Source organism: Cnephaeus nilssonii (assembly GCF_951640355.1).
Source record: "Cnephaeus nilssonii genome assembly, chromosome: 5".
In the NCBI taxonomy this organism is placed as follows: Eukaryota; Metazoa; Chordata; class Mammalia; order Chiroptera; family Vespertilionidae; genus Cnephaeus; species Cnephaeus nilssonii.
Window position 1 is genome coordinate 70,889,207 of NC_137076.1, and position 24,455 is coordinate 70,913,661.

General features: G+C 58.1%; 1 protein-coding gene across 1 annotated transcript in view; it reads left to right on the forward strand.

The window, feature by feature from the left end:
• Positions 1-24,455, forward strand: part of COL23A1 (collagen type XXIII alpha 1 chain) — a 259,993-nt gene that overhangs the window by 224,378 nt on the left and 11,160 nt on the right. The window contains exons 6-15 of the mRNA XM_079771649.1: positions 12,762-12,788; positions 14,136-14,162; positions 15,436-15,462; positions 19,426-19,542; positions 20,370-20,405; positions 20,795-20,821; positions 21,453-21,479; positions 22,458-22,511; positions 23,050-23,112; positions 23,513-23,557. Of these exons, the coding sequence (XP_079627775.1) occupies positions 12,762-12,788; positions 14,136-14,162; positions 15,436-15,462; positions 19,426-19,542; positions 20,370-20,405; positions 20,795-20,821; positions 21,453-21,479; positions 22,458-22,511; positions 23,050-23,112; positions 23,513-23,557 (450 nt within the window). The remainder of the gene's footprint in view (positions 1-12,761; positions 12,789-14,135; positions 14,163-15,435; positions 15,463-19,425; positions 19,543-20,369; positions 20,406-20,794; positions 20,822-21,452; positions 21,480-22,457; positions 22,512-23,049; positions 23,113-23,512; positions 23,558-24,455) is intronic.

The following is a 24,455-nucleotide window of genomic DNA, read 5'->3' on the forward strand; positions in this document are numbered from 1 at the left end:
TCCCACCAACAGCGTATGAACGCTACATGTTTCCCCAAACCCTGGCCAACTGTGGGTATTATCATACTTTTAAATCGATGCCAATATGATAAGTTAAGAAATAGATGTGTGTATGTATGTATCTTGTTTTAATTTAGGGTGTATTTTCATTAGAAGTGTAGTTTTAGAGATTAAACTAGTTTTGAAAGGCTTCTGTAAGTCTAACTGCCACCTGCTGGTAGAGTTTGGAATTGCAGGCACAGCATTTACTAGTAATCGGCAGGTTTAAGAGCTTTCAGATCCCAATTGGTCCAGGGACTGCAGACAACATGGTATCGGCAGCATAAAGGAATTTTGAGCTCAGAACATGGTGAGTCCAAGATGGGACCGGCAGAGGAGCACTGGGCACAGCATTCTTGCATTTTGGAGCAGAAATCAGCACTTACATGGATAAAGTGACTTAGCCATCTCATGACTAGGAGGCTTGGCTCTGTTCAACAAATCTGTAAGGTATGCCATGCCCTGTGCATTGCAGCCCACAAAGATGAATCAGACCCAGTCACAGTCCTTAAGGAGCCATGGTGGGGGGGGGGGGGGGGTGGGGGAGACACAGCCAGTTTCCCATGGGACAGAGAGGGAGGGATGTTCAGGTGTCACTGAATTTCCTGCAGGTTTCTTATCACAATCCCCATTTTTCTCTCCAAACTCCGGCTTATGCATAAGATGAAAAAACTTGTCTCTCATGCAGGCCTCCATCTTGCCTATCCCTTGACTTTGGTCCAGGAAACATTAGAACTCACATCATCTCCTGTTTACAAAGCAAAATCCTCACGTTTCCTCTTTGGCGTTTGACCTTTCGGGCTCTCACCATTTAACTTTAGTGATTTTCTGGTTTATTTTACACCTTCAGAATGCAATTTGAACATTTCTTGGGGGGGAAATGTGTATTTGGTAACATTTCCCAGGGTTTAAGATGTCTCTGCATTTGGACAGATGAGGAAGGTGTGAGGCTGTGAGTCCAGAGGTGCATGGGCATCGTGGGACGCAGCACATGCCAGGGGGCTGTGGCCCTGGGGTGGGGAGTGGGTGTGCCATCTCGTCCACCAATGACTGCGCAGGTGCCTTTCCGGGTCTTTGGGCCAGCACCGAGCAAGAGAGACAAGGCCTCTCCCTGTCGTGGGGAGGAGAGACGCAATAAGCAAGTAAACAAATAAACCAACAAGATAGCTTCAAACCATAACACGTGCCAGAAAGAGGATAAAGCAGGGATGGGATGAGAGTGCTGGCTGCATGGGTGAGTGGGTTTAAATTGGAAATTGGATTGAGTAATCAGAAGGCGCTTGGGGAAGATGGCATGTGAGCTGAGACTTAAATGATGTAAAAGATACAGTGATCTTGGGGGAAAAGGGCTCCTGACAGAGGAAAGTGCACAAGTAATGAGTTGGGAACAAGCTTCATGTGTCCCGGGTGCCCTGTGTCCAGCGAGGCCAGTGTGGCTGGAGTGAGCGAGCACGTGATGGGAAGATGCTAGGAGGAAAAGCCAGGGAGGTCTCCAGGGCGCCATCGCGTAGAATCTTGGAGGCCACGGTGAGAGGTGGGAGGCCAGGAAACCTTGGCTCTGTATTCCTAGAAACCACTTGTCCCCAGAGACGTAGCGTGGAGCCAAGGGCTCAGAGAGTCTCCCTCCAGAGGAAACCGGACGAAAGGACTACCCCCTCCTATCCCCCAAAGCCCTTCCATCGTGCCAGGGAAGCAAGTGCACCTACTGAGTGCTTGCTGTGTGTGCGCTCGCCCGTGCTCGCCCCCTGGGAGGTTGATGGTGTCGGCCCCACTTGACAGACAAGGAAGCTGAGCTCAGGGGCTGTCGGGCTTGGCTGAGACACAAGCCCACCGGCATGAGAAAGCAGTTAACACCCGGGCTGCCGTCTCTCCTCCATCACAGGGACTGCCAACAGCAAGCAGGTCTAGAGTGAATGTTCCATCTCCTCACCTTTTTCTTACCTGGCCCTGGAGCTCGCCCCGTGCACTGTTGTCCACCTCATTATGAAGTTGTTAAGACTCTTTCTTGCTCTCCAAAAACACACACACACACCAAAAAAAAAAAGTCTAACTTAAGGAAGAATCCGTTTCTCCATTCCACCTTCTCTGCTGTCCCTCACTCATACACCTGTGTCATAGTCATTACTAGAAATTAGGAAGAAAAACATCCCCCTCGTGATGAAATGTCAGGTCCTGTCCTATCGAGGAGCAGCTGCGTGGAGCAGAGCCGAACAGGGGACCACAGTTGTGATGGAGGTCCCGCCCCTGCCCTTAGGTGGTCACTTAGCCTTTCTGGGCTTCTGTGTCCACCTTTGCAAAGCGTGCGGCTTGGCCTGGATGAAAACATTAGGAATCAGATCTGCGCAGCACTTCCGTTTCAAAGCCCATCCCATCCCTGTGCGTTAGGATTTGTACCCATTTCGCGGATTGAAAAACTGAGGTTTATAGTAGCCATGCCACTTCCCCAGATCTCACAGTGGCAAATATGTGGGCCTGGCTTCCTCCTGCAGACCCCTGGGGCCCAGATGGTGGTCTGTCCTACCACCTGCCTGGAGGGGGCGGGAGAGGCTGCGGAGGGTGAGCGAGGCCTCTGGGAACCGAGGGCGGCCGCAGCACAGGTCTCCTGTCTCTCAGCGGCCCCGTATGTGACACTTGAGAGGACGCTGGGGGAGCACACACTGTTTCTGCAAGTGCTCGGAGGTCCCCACTGATTTGGGCTCTGAACGACTTGATTAAGTGGCTTTCTGGCCCGGCCACCTCTATTGGGATTCTGACCACAGATAAAAGCCTGTCACCCACCCATCCCACCCACTGTCCTCCAGTGGGGAGGGCTGCTGCCCACGGAGGAAGAAGCACTAACTCTGCCTGGGACAGGGGAGGCCTCACAGAACAGGGGCCTTTGAGGTCTGTCATGAGGGATGAGTAGGAGTTTGGCAGGAGGACAACATGGAGCACAATGCAAGCACCATGTACACGGCAGGGGGTGCTAGCTAGTCCCACGTGCCCCGGGATGGGGACTCGGAGGGCACAGGGAGAGGAGGGAAGGTGATGCTGAGTGAAGAGCCCCCACCCGCCCAGCGGAAGAGTGGTGAGGCCGGGAAACCCCGCAGTGACATGGACAGATGTGCATATTAGGAAGCCTCCCTGCTCCAGGGCAGAGCCTGTAGAAAGGGGCCCAGGTAGGAGGCGGTTGCAATAATTGGCAGCTGAAGCCTGAAGTAAGGTGAGGGACCAGAACCAGCACTCCTCACGCCCGGCAGCGCCAGCCGCCCGGCACGGCGCCCAGGACCCATCTGGCTGACTGCACAGGAGGCGTGGGGAGCGGGAGCTGCTCAGTGTCTCCGGAGCAGCGATGGGAGCACCGACAGCCTGGGCCCTGGGTCCAGACGCTCCGAGCTGAAATGTGACCCGTGCGGCAGGGCCTCAGCCTGGGACCAATTTCGAAATGAATGACTCAGTTTGACTGTTTGGAATTAATCAAGTGAACAAAGAAGGACCACAGAGCAGCACACATTCAAATTTCTTGCACTCTCGTGGTTTCAAAAACAGCTTTGATTGTAAAAATGTAATGAGTTAAATGATTCTCTGGGACATCGCAGATTCATCTGTTTTTAGGGTCTGACATCCTACATCTCATTCTAATCTGACCCCTGCAGCGCGGCTCCCCAGCTCTCCGGATCCCGGTGGAGCGGGAACAGGATGAAAGCAGATTTCCCCAAGTGAAAGCCCCAGATTGGAGCCGGGGAGACAGCCAGGCCCTCGGAAAAGGCCACCACGCGGGCCTTTCCTCTCCAGGTGTTCACGCACTCGGACCTCTTGCCTTGCGCACATGCTGGGTCCCCGGCGTCCCCTTGAGGGTGGGGCGGCTGAGAGACAGGAGACCTGAGCTGCTGCTGCTGCCCTCGGTTCCCAGATGCCTTGCTCACCCCCTGCAGCTCCTCCCCTTCCAGGCAGTGGCCAGGGCGCCCCCAACCCCAGTTTCAGCCTCTGTGGTGCCTGCTCCCAAGTCCAGCTCTCGGAGAGCAGGTCAGGCCTTCTGGGTGTGCCTGCGACGGCATCTTTGCAGAGAGGGACCCTCCAGCCTGGTTGCTGGCTGACCTCTTCCCGCTTCCTCAAGCAGCAAACCACCTCCCCCACTGCACGGAGAGGGTGCTCACAGACCCGCACCGAACTCAGGTACTCCGGATAATAGACTTGCAAGAAAGCAGGTATTTTGGCATGAAGCTGGTCCACCCAGCTTCTCCTGAAATCGGGGACTGGACCCCTGTCCTGTCCACGCGGTGGAGAGAGACTGGGCTTTGGGGCTCTGTAGACTGTGTGACCACAAGCACGTCCCTAACCCTCCCCAGCAGTGGGGGGAGACTAGCCCTGTGCACACAGGCTGGGTTCCTTGACAGTTCCTGCCGCTGTGATGATCGCTGACCCCAGCAGGGGGCGCCCTGGAGGCCGAAGGAGTCCCTCTCTAGCCAGTGTCCCCAATGCCCAGCGTCCTGGCTGCACCCCCAGGCCCGGGGCTGAACGCAGCAGTCAGTGGCGCCTAGAGCAGCCTTCCCCGGGTCGAGAGCGCCCTCTGGTGGTCCCCGGCTGGCCCTGGAGACAGTGGGAAACCACGTTCTTTCATAGGGGCGTCCGCTTGAGGGTTCATTCAACAAATACTTATTGTTTTCTCACTACATATGAGGGACTTTGGTATTTGAGATACTATCTCGAGAACTATATCTAGGGGCCCTACCCCCATGGAGGCTGTGGTTGGGTTGGAGAGAGAATCGGAATTGACCTCCCTGTGCACAGTGGTCAAGGCCAGGAAGGTACAGGTTGCTGCCAACTATGAGAACTATAGGGGCCCAGCCTACTGGGCTCAGGGGGAGGAAGGGAGGGACGAGCCAAGGTCAGAAGCTGGGTAGGTGCTGACAAGTGGGGAGCTGCGGGGAGGGAGGTGTCCAGAGGTCAGAGAGAGAGGGCACTCCCAAGGCAGGCCAGGCTGGCGAGGGAGCAGACGTGAGGGTGGAGGCGACAGCAGGCAGCCCTGGGAGCCCAGCCTCCGTGAGCCAGGTGACTGCTCCCCAGGGGCCACACGGTGGAGGGAATGCGAAGTGACACCCAGGCCGGGGAGAGGCAGGCTGACACAAAACCCGCAAACCCATAGGCTGCCCGGGAGCAGCTTCCCGTCACCGAGGCGTGCAAGTCGGGGCTGCACGCCCACCTGTCAGGAAGGGTGTGTCATCTCCCAAGATGCGGGGAGCTGTTCCACTAACGGGGCCGCTCAGACCCACACGCAGTGGGACGGGCTGGCACACGCCCAGCTGGGGAGCCTGGGGAGGGCACTCCTGGGCACCCTCGGAGCCAGGCCAGTGGTGACACTGGAGCCTCAGGGCCAGTCACTGTGGAAGGGGAGGTGGCGAGAAGACAGCAGTGGGTCTGTAACTGAAGCTGTGCTGTGGGGTGAGGGGGGTTGAGGAAAGCTTCTCAGAGATGGCATGTGGGTCTCCAAGGAGACGGGGGGCGGGGGGGCGGGGGAGAGGCTCTGTCCAAGGGCGGTGGGGGAGGTGTGCCCGAGGGGGATGGTGAGGTGAGAAGCACTCGGGGCTCAGGCCTGAGACTCAGGTCGTATCCCCAGCCTAAGTGGCCATGCTTGGCCTCTCCGAGCCTCAGTTTCCTCATCTGTGCAATGGGAATACTAATGGCACCTGCCTGGCAGGGCTGTGCTCAGTGTTGGCCACATCCAGATGACAAGGCCAAGGGGTGTGTCTTTTAGCTCCACCCCATTTCCTGGACTCTCCCCCCAGAGCTGGCCCAGTGAATTACAGTCACACTCACCAACCTGCTGGGTGCCATGCTCCAGGTCGGGCACGGTCACCTGTGGGGGTTCGTCTCATCCACACCCCGCCCACTTTCCAGAGAAGTTGTGCCGCTCGCTGTGAGGTCTGCGGGGCAGGGACGTAGCACTCAGGACGTCCCTGCGACTTCGGAGGGCGGGAAGGCTGGCCGTGTGGGGCAGAGGCAGGGAGGCTGGTGGAGGCTGGTCCAGGAGAGAGGCCCAGTCCTAGGCAGGGGTGGGTGGGGGACCAGAGAGAGGGCCACAGTGTGGAGAGGTGGTTCAGAGCCAGGATTGCAGGCTCACAAGCTCATTATGGCCTTGCAGGGGCAGCCAGGTGAAGAAAAAAGTGAGGCTGGCTGGGTGCAGGAGTGTGGGGAACGGTGGGGCCTGGGCTGAACTGGGGGCACATGCCCCGTCTACTGGTGGTGCCGCAGTTCAGCCCATGCAGATCGATCACTACATCTTCCAATGTCTCCAGAGAGGCTACAAATCCAAGGTTTACGTGAAATCTCTCGATCCTTGCAGGTTCATTCCCAGTGGGTGACAATTGTGTGGTCTGTGGAAACCAAGGAGGGCCGGCGGCCCAGGGGCAGCTCGCAGAGAGGCCCGACGATCAAACCTGAGAGAGGCCGGAGGGAGACGCTGAGGGCCCCGAAGACTAAGGCTGGGGTAGAAGGTGCAGAGCAGAGGTGTGGCCCGGGCATGGCCAGGGCAGCGGGTCCCTGCAGAGCACTCCATACCTCCTGGTCCCCCTGTGCCCCGTGTCCGGGAGACGCCGGGTCCCAGTCGCATCTTCTGAGTTGTGCTGTCCCAGGAAGGCTGCCTCCATCATGCCACCCGGGGACTGTCACCCTCTGGTAGCTGCGACTCCGTCCTGCTAGATCGCCATCCCAGCAGGTGGCCACCAAAACGGGTGCCCGGCCTGTCTGCTGCGTCCGGTGTCTCCCATCAGACCCACCCGAGCTGCAGACATCGGCCCTGAGGCCGCTCAGACAGACAGACAGACAGACAGCCTGCCTCACTGGCCCACCTCCCATCCTCCCACACCCACGGGGCGTCCATTACCCCCTCCACCCCCCCCCCCCCCCGATCCGGGAACAGTTTTTCCTGAGACCTGACAGGGTAATTATGTAACAGGCACATGTGTAATCTAAGCAGGTATTGGAGGGTCGGTTCAAAGGCATCGCACCACCTCTTCTAGCCGTGATGTATAATGTGGACACTCGGGTAATTGCTTCCAGCACACTGAGCGTGCTCTCTCCCAAAATAGAAGCCAGCTGGCTTCCCGGCCTCTCAGACCCGCCACGCCGGAAGGGACCTGGAGATGTGCTAGGCCAAGGGTTACCAACCCAGATGCCCCTGTGCGCTGGCACGTCGCCTCCGTGGGGCCGCGGGCCAGGCGTGAGGCGTCGGGAGGGGCAGAGCCTGTGGCCTGGGCGGGTCCAGCTGAGGGAGCACTTGGCCCTGCAGATACTGCCAAGCGTGGAGGCCCCGGAAGACGAGGTCTTCAGCTTTTCCAGAGAAGTCCAAACTCTGGATGTTTATGTGAAATGTCACGATTTTTAAATGTAGCAACTACTTCGGTTAGTTGTTTGTTTTTGTTTTTGTTGTTCTAACTGCACGGACCAAATCAAACCTGGCTCGGGGCCCAGCCTTTCCCTGCACAGATGAGGAGGGGGAAGGGGGCTGCCTGCGAGGCCAAGGAGCGAGTGAAGGGCAGATCCCCGGATCCCAGCTACAGCCCAGCATCCCCTCGCCTGCGGGGAGACTGGGTGCACTTGGTGACTGCAGAGCCCCCCTGCAGAGTGCCCCAGGCCCCGGGGAGGGGTCTCTGGGAGGAGCCGGGTGCCAGGCTGTGCACCAGGGCTCCAGCTGCAGCCAGGCTGGACCTCAGAGGAGAGGGTCCTTCCTTCCCGTTCCCAAAGGCAGGAGGCAAGTCTGGAAAATTGCTCCGCCCCACAGTCTTGCTGTGGCCGGCATGTGTGCAAACAGCCTGGCCTGGGAAATCAGCACCACATGGAACCGGTCCACCCCGAGGGCCTGCCCCCCCCCCCCGCCCCCCCGTTACACGCTGGCGGCCCTAATGAGAGAGCCTTCACACAGGAATGTGCACGGCCCGGCCGGGCCCCGGGCCCCAACAGCCTTGTAATTTGATGAATTGTCAACATCTGGGCCGTAATTACTGGGCCCCGGACTGATAATCCTGGTAAGCCCCTCATCCAGGGGCCCCTTCCCGGTGCATTTCAAGGCCTCCGCCCCCGGGCAGAGCCATCACCATTAATTACAACCAGAAAGCAGGACCGTCACCCAGCTCCGGCTGGTCTGAGCATTGACTGCCGTCTGCATCCAAACACGGCCAGTTTATTGATTGAGTTCAGTTCCACAGATAACTCGCTGCTGGGTCAGGAGGCTGGAGCCCCCGGCCGGTGGGGGACCTCAGCCAGCCCCTCTGCGGCAGCCTCCTCCCAGGCTCCGTTTCCCGAGGGACATTGGGACGCTCAGCTATGGAGCCACGTCCCAGACTGCTTCCACCGAGAAACCTCCCCTCCTTTGCCACCTTATTAATTTTTCTCCAAGGACGGCCCTGTGGAATGCTGCTCAGGAAATACTCCACGGTGTAAGGAAGTGAGCAGATGCACAAGGCAGAGCTGGTGTCCCCCTGCTGGCTGCTTGGAGGGCCACACACAGTCACTTCCCAGCACGCCCCATCCCAGGGCCAGGGAAGACCCCAGTTCTGTGTCAGCTTGCCTGTAGGGTCTCCTGCCTCCGGTTGGTCTGAGAGGAGGACACAGAGGAAACTGGGGACTGATGGGGACCCAGGGAACTTGTCATTTGAGAGGAGACGGGCATGACCTCCATCTTACAGATGAGGAAACTGAGGCTCAGGGATACTCTGGTCCCTGTGGGGGGTAGGGACTGCGCAGCAGGGGCGGGTGGGGGAGGAAGGGGGCTCCGCCTGCCTGACCTGCTTCTCGAGTGCAGCCCCGGGCCTTGTTTGCTTCTCACATCCTGAGAAGCCCTGGGGCACAGCTGGCTGCACAGGGACGGAGATGTGCGAAGCCAACACAGGCATACCCCTGCTGGGGAGAGTGGGTGGTAAGGATGCTCCGAAGGGTGGGCTGGCTCTCCCGGGGCCACACAGCAAGCATGTCTGTCTGACCCAGCACTCCCTCTGGCAGAGGGTCAGGGTGGAGGAGGGTTCAGATAGCCCTGCCTGGGGAGGATCTGCTTTGGGGGGGAGACAGATGTACCAGGAATCCTGGAAGGGAGGCAAGGCCTGTCAGGCTCTGTCCCACAAGTCCCCCAGGACGGCCATCTGTCCCCCCTCTACCCTGTGCTGCAGGAGAGGGAGCGTCGCATGGGGAAAAGGGCTGATTTTAGTCCTTGGACAACCCACTGACTCTGCTGCTTCATCTGTGAGACGGGGCCATGGGCCAGCCTCCCAGGGCTGCTGTGAGGGCAGGTGCCACACGGTCTGGCAAGCCTCGGGCAAGTCTAAAGTGAGGAACATTCATGAGAGTCTCCTCTGTGGCCCCCAGGGGCAGGTGCCTCCACTGGACTTTACCAGGGGCACCTTGAAGGCGTCACACCATCCAGGCCCTGAGGCCCGTCCGCAGCCGTGACCGCCTTGCGGCCCGTGGTGTCTTCCCTCCGAAGAGCAAAGAGCCTTAGTTAGCTCTCAGCTGCACCCTAGTCTCTTTTCTAATCCACGCAGATTCATAGAGGGCAGATTTGGGGCTGCATTTGGGCTCAGTTCAGCAGGACTTACGGACGCACCCAGGGCCTGGGCACAGTCTCCGGTGGCGGCCACACTGGACAAGGTGGCCGGGGACACCTGGGCAGGCGAGGCCCAGGAGGCAGTGGGAGGGAGCAGGGAAGGTCTGACAGCGGCGTGCAAGGGCGGACTAGAGGGGCGATCGTGGCTGGACGCCACAGTTCAGGTCCCATCATCTGAGGGCCATCAGCTGGCTGGTCTCCTCTTGGGGGCTCCTGGCAGGTCTGACCCCTGGGAGTTCACTGCAGGGTTTACGTGCAGAGAGAACACAGAACACAGGACGGAAGCGCCGTCCAGCTCCAGCCCAGCTCCTGGCTGTGTGGTCTTGGGCAAGCAAGGTCTTCCCCTGGCTGGGCCCGTCTCCTGCTCTGCAAGATGGGGCGGTAACACCTGCCTCGAGGCTGTTGTGTTGATTAAGACTGAGTGTGTGGGTCACTAGGACACACAGGAGGGGACTTGGGCCCCAGGTAGGTTGTGGCGGCCAGAAGGCTGGGCCTAAGTGAGAGGTCAGGGTAGAACCCTCCATGGGGCCATGGCCCTGAGGAGGCCTAGCAGGGCCTGAGCATGGGGGCAGGGGCAGGTCCCATTTTAGGAGACTGCTAAAGGGAGGAGGGCTCTGGCACATGAATCCAGGGGTCAGACCTGCCAGGAGCCCCCAAGAGGAGACCAGCCAGCTGATGGCCCTCAGATGATGGGACCTGAACTGTGGCTGGGGTTTACCAAGAACAGGAGCCCCCAGGGCCTGGGCCCCTAAGACTTTGGAATAGGCCACTCCTTCCTTCCCCAGGCCATCATCCCCACATCCACACTCTCCCACCACAGTGAGGCCAGAAGCACTTAAGAGGCCAATTTTCAGATCTGCCCAGGTTTCCCGCCTGGAGTGAGGCCCTGGTCTGAGTGCATCAAGGGGTGGCCACTCTCGGGTCTGAGGAATCTGAGATTGGCTACTCAGGGTGGCCTGGAGGTCGAGCCAAGGAAACTGGTCATTTACCACTAGACACAGTAGGCAGGGTACCAATTTCCAGGCTGTGCCAGACCCAAGGATGGAGGCAGGGCCAGGAAAGTCTTCTCAGAACAAGAGAGTGTCTCCGAGGAGAGTCCCTCTCACCAGGGGCAGGGAAGGGCATTGCACGCAGGGGGAGCAGAGTGGAAAGATGGAGAGAGCTTGGGGGGGACCAGGGACACGGGGCAACCGAATGGCAGAGCCTGGCCCTGGCCACAGGAGACCCCAGTGCTGGGCCAGGATGCAGCCACACTGTTGGAACCACGGGGAGTGGTAGGCAAACCCCTGTGCAGCTGTGAGAGACCAGGGCAAAGGTCATGCTGAGGCCCAGCTGCCCCTCTGCTCACCAGCCCCAGCATGCTCTCTCCTCCCTGCCTTTGCTGGATTGTTCTCTCTCCCACAGTGCCACACACACACACACACACACACACACACACACACACACACACACACTTGCTATGTTCAAATGCCCAAATGTTACTTTCTTAGGGTAGAGCTCCCTAATCTTTGCCAGTCTCCTCAAAGCCAACATACCCCTCCCTGCTTGGAACTGGCGGGACCCTTTGCCTGCCCTGCCCCAGCTCTCCACGTGGTATTGTGCGCATTTGCACACGGTTCACCTCTCCTTGGTGGGACTCAGCGCACACTGATCAGCACATGTTCTGACCAGGCCTCCTCCGAACACTTGGGGGGTGGGGAGCAGACCCTTTCCCTGGATCTCCTGGAGGGCTTGTGCAGACCACACGTTAACAATATGCGTCTCACGTGGGACAGTTAGAATATGTGCTGGGCACAGGGACAGATAGCCTGAGTCTGGAACATGGAAACGCCTCTTCGTGGAAGAGGAGGTGACGGAGCCGAGGATGATGCACAGAGGCAGGCAGTGTGTGCACAGGCTCGGGGGAGTGGAGCTGCCTCGGTCATTTGCTGGAGTCGAGGGTGCAGTGTGCATGGGGATGAGGGGATGTTGGCTAGCCAGAGGAGGACAGGGTTCTGCAGGGAGCAGATGGGCCGGGCCTACAACACCCCCCTCCCCCCTGGTAGTCCTCCACACCCCACAGGGAGGCTTTGCTAGGTGTGTGGAGGGGGTTTGGTGGGGCTGCTTTGCCGTGGTCACTGGCCCCATGCAGACACCACAGATCTTTGGGGCCCGGAGATGCCCCAGCTCTCAGGACGCGCCCTGTGTCTGTGGCTTCCCTCCGCCTTGCTTTCACCTGGGGAGGCCACAGCAATGCAGACCTGAAAGAACCGTCAGGACTCTTACGGTTACGTCTTAGTTCGTTTGGGCCGCTGTAACAAAGCACCCCAGAATGGGTGGCTTATAAACAACAGAGATTTCCTTCTCACAGTTCTGGAGGCTAGACGTTCGAGATCAGGGCCAGCAAGACCAAATTCTGGGGAGGGCCCTCTCCTGGGTTGCAGACGGCGGGCTTCTCGCTGTGTCTTCACGGGGCAGAACAGAGCTCTGCGGGCCCCTTTGATAAGGGCACCAATCCCATTCGTGAGGGCTCCACCCTGATGACCTAATCACCTGCAGAGGCCCTACCTCCTAACATCATACTGGGGCTTAGGGAACACACACGTTCAGTCCAAAACAAATTACAGGTGGCAGAAGCTCAGTTCAAGCTGGCTTAAGGGAAAACGTATTCGCAAAGAGAAGAGTGCCTGGTGGTCTCAGCGCCAGCCCTTTGCCCTGTCTCTCCATCTCTCCGCTCTGCTTTCCTCTCTGTTCCCTCTTTCTCAAGCCATTGGTGCCCCAGGAGCTCCAGGGGAGAAAAGGCTGAGCTCCATCGGGTGAAAAGAGCCCTCTTGCCCAAAAGGGCCACCTTCCAAAGCCCCCGAACCAATCACCCGAGCCGAGGGAATGCGGTCACCGGCCCAAGCCCGTGGGTGGAGATGGGGGTGGTTTTGGAGGAGAAATGGGGCTCTGTGCCTAGACCCAAGGAAGGGAGCAGCAAACAGAGGGGGTTCTGGGCAGCCAACAACACCCAGATGCTCCCACCCCAGATCTGTGTGAAACGTACCCAGACCACGGGCGTGGCACAGGCTTTGGACTGTTGTCACTCAATAGTGTCTTCTAGGTCTTAACACCCAGAGGAAACGCCTTTCCCGTGTGTAACCTCTGCTCTCTCTTTCTCGTTTTCCAGGGGCCTCTGGGTCTGGATGGAAAGCCAGTAAGTGATGACAGGGCCGTTCAAGGTGGTCCTGGGATGGGTGGTTCTGGGATGGGTGGTCCTGGGATGGTGGGCACAGTGGGGGTGGGAGTGACCATGGGGCGCCAGTGAGAAAGATCCACTGAGAACCTGGCTCAGCGCACAGAGAAGCCATTTGGGCATCAAACCTCAGTTCAAGTCCAGCTCCCCCATCTGCTGACTGTGCAACCTTGGGGAGGCCTCTTCACCTCCCAAGCCTGAGGCTTCTCACCTATCAGAGAGGCACATTAACCCTCCCCACTGTGATGGCGACGTGAAGGACTGCAGACAGCACTGTCCCTGCCGCTGGTCAGCCCTCAAAGCATACAAGCCCCTCCCAGCAGGCCCCAGGCACAGAGCATCCCCAGGCAGTCTCAGTACTTTCATGGTGGGCATGAGGCTGAGGAGTTCTCAACACCTGGGTCAGGAGCCTGCGGTCCACAGGCGTCCTCAGCAGAATTAATAAGATGCACAGGTGACAACATAGTTAAATAAATAATTGGATGGGTGGATGGATGGATAGACGGAAGAACAGTCAAAGTAGGCAATAAATCGATGATTGCACAAATAGTTGGATGCATGGAAGGATAGGTGGATGGGTAAATGCATGATGGTTGAACAGACAAGTGAAGAAATGAATGAACGGACAAATAATTGAATAGTTGGTTCATAATGTGTGCATTATTAAAGGATGGAGGAAAGAACCTGGGTGGCTGAATTGTTGAATGAATGAACAAGCAAATCCACTACTGGTTGAAGGGATAGTGGACAGTTTGGGGAGGGATGAAGGCCAGTGAGCCGGTCAGTCCCTGACCAACGGTGCCAGCCCTCACCGCAGGGACTCTGAGCCCCACAGTGTGCCTTGTGGCTTGGCCTTCCTAGAAGGCCTGGTAACTTGGCAGGACTGAAAGAAAGACATTCCCCTGTAGCCAGAGGGTGAAGGCAGCCGCCATGGCCTGCGTGGAGCCACTCCCACACACATACTCCAGCCTCCACGAGCAGTGGCTCCTGACCGGCACCCAGCACAACGGGCTGAGCAGGGAGGGCTCCGCTCTCTGGGGGAAGTGACTAGCGTCTGTGCCTCTGTGCAGAGAGGATGCCAGTGACCCCCAGACCCCCGGGTCCCTCATGCTGAGGACTGAGATGTGGTGGTTCCTGGGGTCAGCACGGGCAGCCTCCTTAAGGACTGACAGTCGTGTGTTTTTCCACTCGGCCGCCCCCCGCTCTGCTCAGCCTCAGGCCCTTCTGTACGCAAAGCCTTAGGGAGACGGCAGGGGCCAGCCTAGCCCTCCTCACTCACTGCTGTTCTTTCTCCACCTCCTTCTCCAGGGACTTCCAGGCCCCAAGGGAGAAAAGGTAAGTGATGCTGGAGGCTGTGCAGACACAGGAGGCTGAGGAAGGATGCCAGACACCTGCCTCCAAACCCCAGTTCCAGAGTGTGACCCTGGGCATGTCACATCCCCTCCTGGGGCCTCAGTTTCCCCATCTATAAAGTGGGCAGGTAGTGCCTACCTCCTATAATGGCTATAAGGCTTACATTTGACCATTTAAAATGCCTGGAAGGTTAAATCTGAGTTCTCCAGACACCACAGAATAACAAAACTCAAAGCAGTCTGCCCAGTCATTAATCATGAAGGGGGGGGGGGGGGGGGGCGCGGTGCCAGGAAAGCCTGGGGGGTTGCACAGTGACTGTGGATGGCACTCTTTGTGGGGAGGACACCCCCACCAGGAAAACAGATGGCAGAGAGCTGCCCCTGGGATCCTCACAGCCCCTTGCCAGAAGGGCTTCCTGGCATTTGGTGCTAACTGTCACAGCCACAGCCCTGGAGGGCGGAGACCTCTGAGTGCCTCATAAGAGAGCAGGAGAGAGGGGAAATGTGTGTGTCCCAGGGCTGACCCAGGTGTGGCAAGACTGACTGGGCACTTCCAGGGAAGAGCTGGGCTGGGCCACATCCACACCCCAACTCCACGGGGGTCACTTAGTTTCCGCCAGCCCGTGTTCTCGTCCGCCATGAGAGCTGAGCAAGGCACAGCTGTGTGGCGTCCGGCACGTCGCCCGCTCTGTGGGCCTCAGGTTCTCCATCTGTCATTGTAAACCCGCCTCACGGAGCCGTGGGAAGACTGTCCAGGGTAACAGTCTGTGTTTTTGTGGACAATGAGACCCTCGTGCGGCTGGCAGTGCAGTGATTGCCTTCCCGCTGGTTCTGGCTGATGCCACTGAGTCGCAGAAATGATGAGGGCAGGGACTTTGAAACTGCATAACATATGACCCCCAAACTTGGAGACTTAAAACAATCAAGTAATTATCATTCCTGACTGTTCCGTGGTTCAGGGATTCCAAGAGGGCACAGTGGGAGCGGCTTATCCCTGTTCCGCCATGTCTAGGGCTGGCAATAGGTAACAGACCACCTGGAATCTGCTCGTGGTGTGACCTTGGGCAGACTACTTAGCCCCTCTGTGCCTTCATTTCCTCATTGGAAATGGGCGGGGGTGGGAGCGGAGGAGACTAGAGCCTGCATGTGATTTTTGGTAGAGTGGATGAGACCATGTACATGACACTGAGCGCAGAGCTGGGTATATGTGAAGTCATCAAGCGGTGGTGACATATCTCCCTCTTTTTTGTTCCCAGGGTGCACCAGGAGACTTTGGACCCCGGGTAAGAACTGAGCAAGACCCCCTCCCCCACCTACACAGTTTGTTTTATATTATAACTAGAGGCCCAGTGCACAGATTCATGCACAGGCAGGGTCCCTCAGCCTGGCCTGCGATTGGGGCCAATCGGGGCCATCTGGCCCAGACCCAATCGGAGCCAATCGGGGTCGGCGAGGGGGAGGGACCAAGGGAGGCTGGCCGGCCGAGGGAGGTTGGCTGTGGGAGCGCAGTGACCACCAGGGGGCAGCTCCTGTGTTGAGCACCTGCCCCCTGTTGGTCAATGCATGTCATAGCGACCAGTCAACCAGTCGTTTGGTCGTTTGGTCTTTGGTCGCTTAGGCTTTTATATATATAGATAAAGCATGCCCTACAGCTTATCACAGAAGGAGAGTGAGCAGCCCCGCCTCCCGCCTACAGTATATCCTGCTTCAGGGTTTCACTGAAATGGCCGCTGGGTCTGGCACAGATGGGAAGTCTCTGCCCGACGTCCCATAGCACGTATCCCTGTGGATGGGCAGACAGGGGGCCGGCCCTGGTCTCAGACCAGAGACTGACCTTCCTGAGGACAGCCAGCACCCCAGGAAGAGGAGGGCTGTAGGGTCAGCAGCCCTGAGCCCAAGCTCAGCTCTGCCACTTACCAGCCAAGTGACCTTGAGTGAGTCACTTTCCCCTCTAAGGCTCCGTTTCTCTAACTGTAAGTAGGGGTGACAGCTTCTACCCCAAGCTACTGTGGTGAAGATTCAATGCAATCATAAAAGTGGGTACCCAGCACCCCACATAGAACAGTAGATGGGAGCCTCAGCCAGACCACCTTGGCCCTCAGTGGCCCCAGGCCCCAGGACTCAGAAGCAGGGGTTTCCTTCATGCAGAAGCAGGGGTTTCCTCAACAGAAGCTGAAGCAGAGTGGAGACCCAGGTGGGATGGGCCTGCAAAAGTAGGTCTTGGCCAAGGGTCACTTAGTGGCCCTCTCCGTCTTTGCCACAGCCTGGGCGGACAGCGGCGGCAGCCTCACTGCCGAGGCTGAGAGGTAGGCATCAGCTGCCCAGAGAAAGGCAGGAAATGGCATATTCACAGTTGTTTTTAAGAAGGTTGTGGGGTGGAAATTGTAGCCAATGGCCGGGCACCCACGGCAAGCAGCTGCCTAAGCTGGAGGTGGGCATGGAGCAGAGGCAGGCACTGTGCATGGGGGGATGAAAGGAAAGGGGGCTGCGTGCAGAGAGCAGGGCTGGGCTGGGTCCCTGTCCCAGCTCTGCAACCTCATGACTCTGAGGGTGGTTGTGAGTCCAGAGCAGGGACGAGGGCTGGCCAGGCTGTTTCCCTAGAGACCCAGCTGTTCTGTGCTGAGCCTTTGATAGGAGGCCAGAGGCAGGGCCACATAAAGCTGGTGAGAAGTCCCTGCAGCCAAATAAAGGACGCCTTTGAGCTTGGTGGCTGCTGAAAAAACCCCTCTGCTCACTTTCTGTCGGATGTAGAAGCTGATCTTCCCACCCCTCAGCCGAAGAGAATTCCCCCAGCCCTGGTGTAGCTGCCGAGCAGACCTCCCCAAGCCCCACCCCTCTTCGCGGGTGAAAAACCCCTGTGAAACACCTCCACCCCCGAGAGTGACTCAAACCACGGGTCACCATCTCTCATGACCCCTGGCTGGCTGGGTCTCTCCTATTGCAAGAGGGGCCGTGGGGCCTGGAGTTGAGGCGGCTGTTGGCTGGGAGCTGGGCTTCCTCGAGGGGCCTCTCGAGAACATTTTGAGAAGCAGGACTGCCAGGCCGGTGAAGAGCCATATACAGCATCACCGCCCCTGCATCCTAAGGGTCGCATCTGTCACAGGGCTCGCTCAGAGTCCGTGGGGGACGGGGAGAAACAGGCCCCAACTCTTGGGGAGGAGCAAGGTCACACTGCAGAGGACCCTGTGGGACGGAGGGAGCGTAGGGGCCCCTGTGAGCACGTGGTCCACCCCTTCCCCCCCATCACAGGCTGCCTTCTGTGGCTGGGGAGGTGGCTTTGCCTCCAGAAATTGCTCTGTGGTTTTCTAAATCACCCTCCTGCCTTTCTGACCACACGACCTGTTTGCTGTAGATGGTTTTCCCACGGCTCAATCCAGGCTTTATAAGTAGAGACCATCACATGTACAATCGCCGCATCCTCAAGGTAGACTGGACGAGTGGCCTGTCTGGGCTGCTGGCTTGCGTGTTCCCCTCGACTCATCAAATTCCCAGGGTTAGACCTCAGCCGTCCGATCCCGGCGGGAGGAGGAGGCAGCGGGCCAGCCTCATTTCCCAAGTAACGCAGGGGAAGAACCTCAGAACCTCTCTGGGACCTGCTCAAGTGTCTAAACCCATTTTCTGCCTCAATCAGTAGAGTCCAGGCCCGTGTTTCCAGCATGGGCCCCGGAGCTGGAGTCCGATCCTGTTGGTCAGGACCTGGCCGTGTCAGACTGATGAGATCTCCATGGTGGACCTGGAGAGCTTCCGCTAAGCTTTTCCCTGGGAAAGCTAGTGAGTGAGGTCTTAGGTGCAGCTGCTGGAGAGGTGAGCTCTTTCAGATCATGGAGCTCATGGATGAACAAAGAGACCACTGCCTCAGTGGCCTGTCCTGGCCCCGTCACCCTGGTTAAAGGATTACCCTCTCTGGCGCCGGCCCTCCATTTGTAAAGCAGGACAGGAGCGGTGCCTGGCCAGATGATTGGGTGAGAGAACCCCAGGATGCCCTGGCTTCTCAGCCCTGGGCACACAGCAGGGTCCACTCCACAAAGGCCTGGTTACGGGAAGGTTAGGCAGTGCTGGCACTGAGAGCCGGGTGTATCCCATTCCTGTGCCGGTGCTGGGCAGCAGGCAGTGCTGGTTGGCACTGTGGTCTTCCCTACTTGCAGGTGGGGCCGCCAGGTGAGGGCTCTGGCCGCCTGAGGTCTGACCCAGTACTAACCTCGGCCTGAGAGTTGGGGGTTTGGTGCTGCATGAGAGAGACTGTGTGGCCCGCTGTCGCCTTTTTTTTTTTTAATTCACGTGCAGCTGTGATATGTAACACCATGTTCCCATCATCCAGTTTCCCCACAGGTGACTTTGGCAGCACCTAGTTAATCTCCCACCCAGGAAATGGATACAATCCACCAACCTTACTCAGACTTCTCCCACTCGTTTGTGTGCTTAGTCTTAACCCATTTTTATCGCTGTTGTAGATTCCTGCAGCCACCTCAGGCTACTCTTCTATAGCTCTGGTCACCTCCCTCTGCCCCCATCCCTAACGCCTAGCAACACTAATCTATGCGCCCTCTCTATACTTTTGCCATTTCGAGAATGTGATGTAGCTGCAATCACAACGTATATAACGTTTTGAGATTTGCTTTTTCCCTCGGCGTAATTACCGTGAGATGCAGCCAAATGGCTTCGTGCTGGTGCTCTGTTCCTGTTTGTTTGCTGCTGAGCAATGTTCCATGGTAGAGGTGCCCCAGGTGGTTAACCACTCGCCTTTGGAGGACATCTGGTCTCCAGTTTGGGGCACGTGGACTACTATGAACATTCATGTACTGGTTTTTGTGTGAACATGAGTTTTCACTTCTCTGGGACAAATGCCCAAGAGTGCACCTCTGTCACCTAATGAAGCAGGGGTGGCCCAGCCACGGTCTCTCCGGAGGCCTGCAACCCCCTTTCTGGAGGAAGGGGGCTGGTGGGGCAGAGGTGCCTTCTCTCACACCCACCGTGCGTCTTCTCTCACCTGAACACCGCAGGCGAGGAGACGGCACACTCCTTGGAGTCTAAAAGGCCCTGTTGGCCTTAAGCTGAGCTTTAGGGACCTGTCCCTTCATGTGGCCACCAAAACGTGGCAACAGGCCTAACAACAAAGCCCTTTGCTCCAAGCCTGTCAAGGGCTGGGAAAGGGGAAGGCATTGGGCTGTCCATCTAAGGGGCCTCTCTCTAGAGACTGGAACCCCTTCCCTCACCCTCAGAGTCATGGCAGGCCCCATCTCTTTCAGGGAGACCAAGGGCAAGATGGGGCCGCTGGGCCTCCGGGGCCCCCTGGGCCTCCTGGGGCTCGGGGCCCTCCTGGCGACACTGGAAAAGATGGACCCCGGGGAGCGCCAGGCCCGGCGGTAAGAGGACATGGAGCTGGACCACCCAGGACCCGGTCCTGCCCCCACCAAAGCCCCAAACCCTGATCCCAGAACCAACCCAACCCCAGCCCTAGCCCCAGTTCAGACCGAAACCCAACCCTAACTCTACCGCCACCCCAGACCCTTAAACCAAAACCAGCTGGGTTCCCAGCCCCAGTTAAGATCTTGACCCCCAACTCATTCCCAAATCCTAATCCATATCCCAATCAGACTGTCATCAGACCCTACGGACTCGGACCCTGATTCCAAATCCAACTCGTACCCCTACACTCTAACCCCAAATAGTCCCATAGACCCTAACTCTGACCTTGGCTGCAATCTCAGTCCAATCTGACCCTGACCCCCGTATGTAGGCTCTTTCTCTGCAGATCTTTTCCAACCTCTATTTCTTCCTCTCCCCTCCCCCGCCCCCCCCCCCCCAGTACTAACTAGTTAGCCTCGGTCATCTTCCCATGGTCCTCACCAACCCCGGAGGGCAGACCTCATCTACTTGCTACCCCGTCCCTAACCCAGGGACTCCAACTTCTCCAATGTGAAGCCAGCACCTCCACCCAACTGCCACCAGGGTCCCCTCTCAGGGCAGCTACTCACCTGGCTCATCCAGTCCTTGTCCCATGGGGCACATAACTCCCTGAGCCTAAACTTTCTCACCTGTGAAGTGAGGACAATGACACCTACTTTTCAGGTTTAGTGAAGCTGAAATGAGCAAATATGATTGGAGCCTAGGCCAGGGCCCGGCAGGAGCTGTGGGCTCAGCTAACCGTAGGGTCCCTGCATCCCCTCATCTCTCTCCTCTGTGTCCTCAGGGTCCCAAAGGAGAGGCTGGACAAGACGGTGAGACGGTCAGTACCCAGAGCATTTCAAAGGCCCGGCAGCTCCTCTTACACACACACACACTCACACACTCACACACTCACACACTCACACTCACTCAGGTTGTGTGTGCGGCTGTGCATGTGCATACACCCGAGCTCTTGTCCCCACCAGCAGTGGGAAGGGATGGCCAGGCCTCCAGCCCCAGCAGAGTTCTCACAGCCCTGCATCCCTGGGAGGGAGCCTGCAGTCTGTCTGTCACCGCTTGAGATCTGATGAGAAGCTATCCGAGACAGGAAGCAGTGACGGCCCTGCCTCCTCCTCCCTGGGACTTGGTGTCATCCTTTGTCAAATGAGAATGATGAGGACAGATAGGAGCAACCTCCAGCATCCCCTTTAACACCTTCTCTTGTTCCAGGGCCCAAAGGGACCTCCAGGGCCCAAGGTAAGTGTTCCTCAGTCCCTGTCCCCACGCCCCTGGAAGCCCAGGCAGCAGGGTTAGGAGACAGAGTTCTGTGACCTTGGGCAAGTTACTGCATCTCTCTGGGCCTCAGTTTACTCATCTGTTAAATGGGGGCATGATAAGCCTTTTCTGCCTTACCTTCACACCAGGTTGTAAGGATCAAATAATAAAGCACATTAGCTTTTAAAGTCCTCTCCGATGTCAGCTCAGTGCTTGCTGGGTGGGAAGGCAGGCTCTGGTCCTCCCTGAAGGAGCTGGAGTCGCTGGACTGAGCAGGAGGAAAGGGTAGGAAAGGAGCTGCATTTAGGGAGCACCTGCTGCGAGCCAGGAGCTTTTCATGCATCCTCTCTCATCTCACAGTGACCCTCTGAGGCCCTCTGAGGCTGGGGGCATCATACTCCCGCTTTCGAGAGCAGTGACTTGCCTGAGGTCATTCAGCTTGGAAGGGACTAGGTTGGGAGTGGAGTCCAAGTGTGTCAGCCCCACACCCATGTGCTCCTCTCTGAGGGGCTGGGGCCTCTGGACTGCGCTGGGCATGGGGCCACTTCTCCAGAGGAGCAGGCAGCCCAATGTCTCTGACCTTTTTCTTGCACCCCCATTGTCTGCCCCTCAGGGTGAGCCCGGCATTCCTGGAAAGAAGGTGAGGGGGGCCTGGGGAGGGGCTTCTCGGTGGGGGTGTGGGAGTGGGCGGGAGAGAAGGGCAGGGGCTGGGCACAGGGCAGAAATGGGAGCCCCCACAAAGAAGGTGCCCTGCTCCTTGGCAGACCTGAAACCTCACTGTGGGTATGTGTCTGAAGCCAGAATCTTATTCGTTCATTCATACATTCACTCATTCACTCCCTTCCTCAAACATCACATTCTTCCCGCCTCAGGGTGCAGCACAGTGTTCTTAAACTGTCGTCCCAAGACCAGCCTATTAGCATCATTGGGGGCTTGTTTAACAAGCATGTTCGGGGCCCACCCCAGACCCACCAAAACAGACACTGGGGGTGGGCCGTGCTCTGTCCAAGCAGCCGCAGGTGATGCTGATGTGCGCTCAGGTCTGGAACCTCTGACCCAGCGTGACCTTCTCCTACCTCTTCCATGCTGGGCCTCCTCCTCCTGCAGGTCTCAGCAAAGCTGCCTCTCCTCTGAGAAACTGCCCCTGCCACCTACTGAAGCACACCCTCCCCGAGTCCCTCTCCACCCTGCCATCCCCCTAAATGCTCTGCCTGGCACTTCTATTTCCTGTCACGCTGCAATGTATTTCTCTGGAGATTTCCTTGCCCTCGGCCTCCTCTGACCCATCGAGGAGGGACCTTGTCTCCCTGGCCCGCAGAAAGTGCCCACAAGATCATTGTTGACTGAAGGACGAATTCCTCCCCTTCACCTGCCCGCCCATTTCTTCTGCACACACCTGCTGAGGCCATTCTGGCTGGCCCTGGGCTGGTGGGAGCAGGGGACAGAGGTAGATCTGACCCCACCCCTGCCCTAGAGGGGCGAGGAGGGGAGGGAGAAGCTCCCCGTCCCGGTATGACCAGTGTTGGTGACAGGCGTGAACAACTGTGCTGGGGAGGACAAAGGGTTGTTGCCAGTGTGTCCAGGTCTGAGGCTGCAGCCTCCACCACTCTCTCCTCAGGGGGATGACGGGACGCCAAGCCAACCAGGGTTCCCTGGACCTCCAGGGCCCAAGGTAGGTACCAATGCCTCCCCCAGAGCTCCTCCTGCCACCCGTCTTGCACGGTTTCGTCTCCTTGGCGAAGCCCCTCCTGGCCCTTTCACATGGTGGGGCACAGGCTGGTGCCCAGGACAGGCCACAGAGGGGCAGCAGGAAGGCCCTGGGCCCACTCGTCAAAGGGGCTGGCACCTCACAGGCTATCTCCCCTCACACCCTGAAGTCCTCTGGTTCCCATCTCCGGTGCCCCACTCCCTGCCCTGTCCCCAGGCCAGAACTGATGTCATCCTGGCTCCCCAACCCCTCGTGACACCACCAAATCCTGGCCAGCCTGCCTCCAAAATGTCTCTTGAGCCCCTGAGCTGCCCCAGCTATGCCCCAGGACTCAGGCGGAAGGAGGCTATGGTCCTGAGTCCCCTGAGCTGGACGGGCCCTGAGGTCCAGCCTCTGCAGGTGGGCTCAGCCGAGTTCTCCTGGAACTGCTGCAGAGGCCAGCAGCCCCAGGCAGCCCTAACCACCCTGCTGCTTCCTTCCATTTTCAATGTCTCTGTTGCAGGGCGAGCCGGGGAGCGTGGGGCCACGGGGAGAGAAGGGCGTGGACGGTGTCCCAGGGACAAAGGTGACTTAGCAGCCCGTGGCTTCGGCTTCTGCAGGCCCCATTCAGAGGAGATGTGGTTCACCTCCAATTTGCCTTTTTAAGTTGGGAATCCCTGGGGGGCCTGGATCCTCAGGTCTTAGGTCTTGGGTCTCATTGGACTGGCAATCAGAGACTGACCTGAGTGGGGCGGGGGGCGTGGCGGGGGGCAGCGGACAGCAATAGGTCTGGGTGAGCGATGAGGCTAAGGCACCATGTAATGTAGCCTTGGGCTCCTGGGCCTCAGTGGCCTATCTCTGGGATCAGAGGGTTCCGCAGTCACACACGTGAGGGCCTGCGCCCTGTGGGGAAGAGGGGACTGGAGGAGGTGGGGAACCTTTGGCTTAGCTGTGTACACCTGGCTGCAACCACGTCGTCTCCACAGGGGGAGCCCGGCCAGCGAGGAGCCGATGGAGCCTCAGGGCTGCGGGTAAGCAGTCTCTCCTCCAGCCACCCACAGAGGATCCAGGGGCCTGCCACATATATATATAATTTCTGAGAGGAAGGGAGAGGGAGAAAGAGACAGAAACATCAATGATGAGAGAGGATCATTGATTGGCTGCCTCCTGCACGCCCCCTACTGGGGATGGAGCCCACAACCCGGGCATATGCCCTTGATTGGAATCGCACCCCGGACCCTTCAGTCTTCAGGCTGACGCTCTATCCACTGAGCCAAACCGGCTGGGGCGGGGCCTGTCACTTTAAAAGTCCCTGTCACCAAAGGCCCCAGAGGAGCAGTGAGGCTCCAGAAACAGTCTTTTTTTATATTAATTCATTTGTGATTTTTTCATTTTTAATCTTGTAGTACACGCTTTCGGTAAAATGTTCAAATATGGATGTGACAAGACACATCCCCTCTTGTTCCTCTCTCCCGGGTGGGTACCTGCCCTTCGAGAGACTTTCCTTGGCATAGTCAAACATAGACCCCCACTTGTCACACATGGTGTTGCCCCTGCGCCTGTGGGGGGTCCTGGCCTTTCTCTCAGCCCCACGTCGAGGTTCGTTCCTGTCACCAGGAAGGAGCACAGAGACTCCCGCTGGCCCCAAGGTCCCAGGCCTTCTGAGGCCAATGCCTGTCGGCGCACCTTAGGCTGGCATCCTGGACCCTGCTCCTGCTCTGTGGCCCGAGCAGCCACATCCCCCGGTGCTTCTGGAGGCAGGTGTCCTCCTCCAGACACCAGGTCTCCGCCCGCAGCCGGGGCGGCAGGTGGCCGGGGATGGGATTAAGCTCACTGTGTGGAAAGGCAGTGTAAACTGTACAGTTCCACGCGGGTCATGACCATGGAGGCAGCCAGCAGGGGACCCCCGCCTGGGTCCCTCCACCCAGG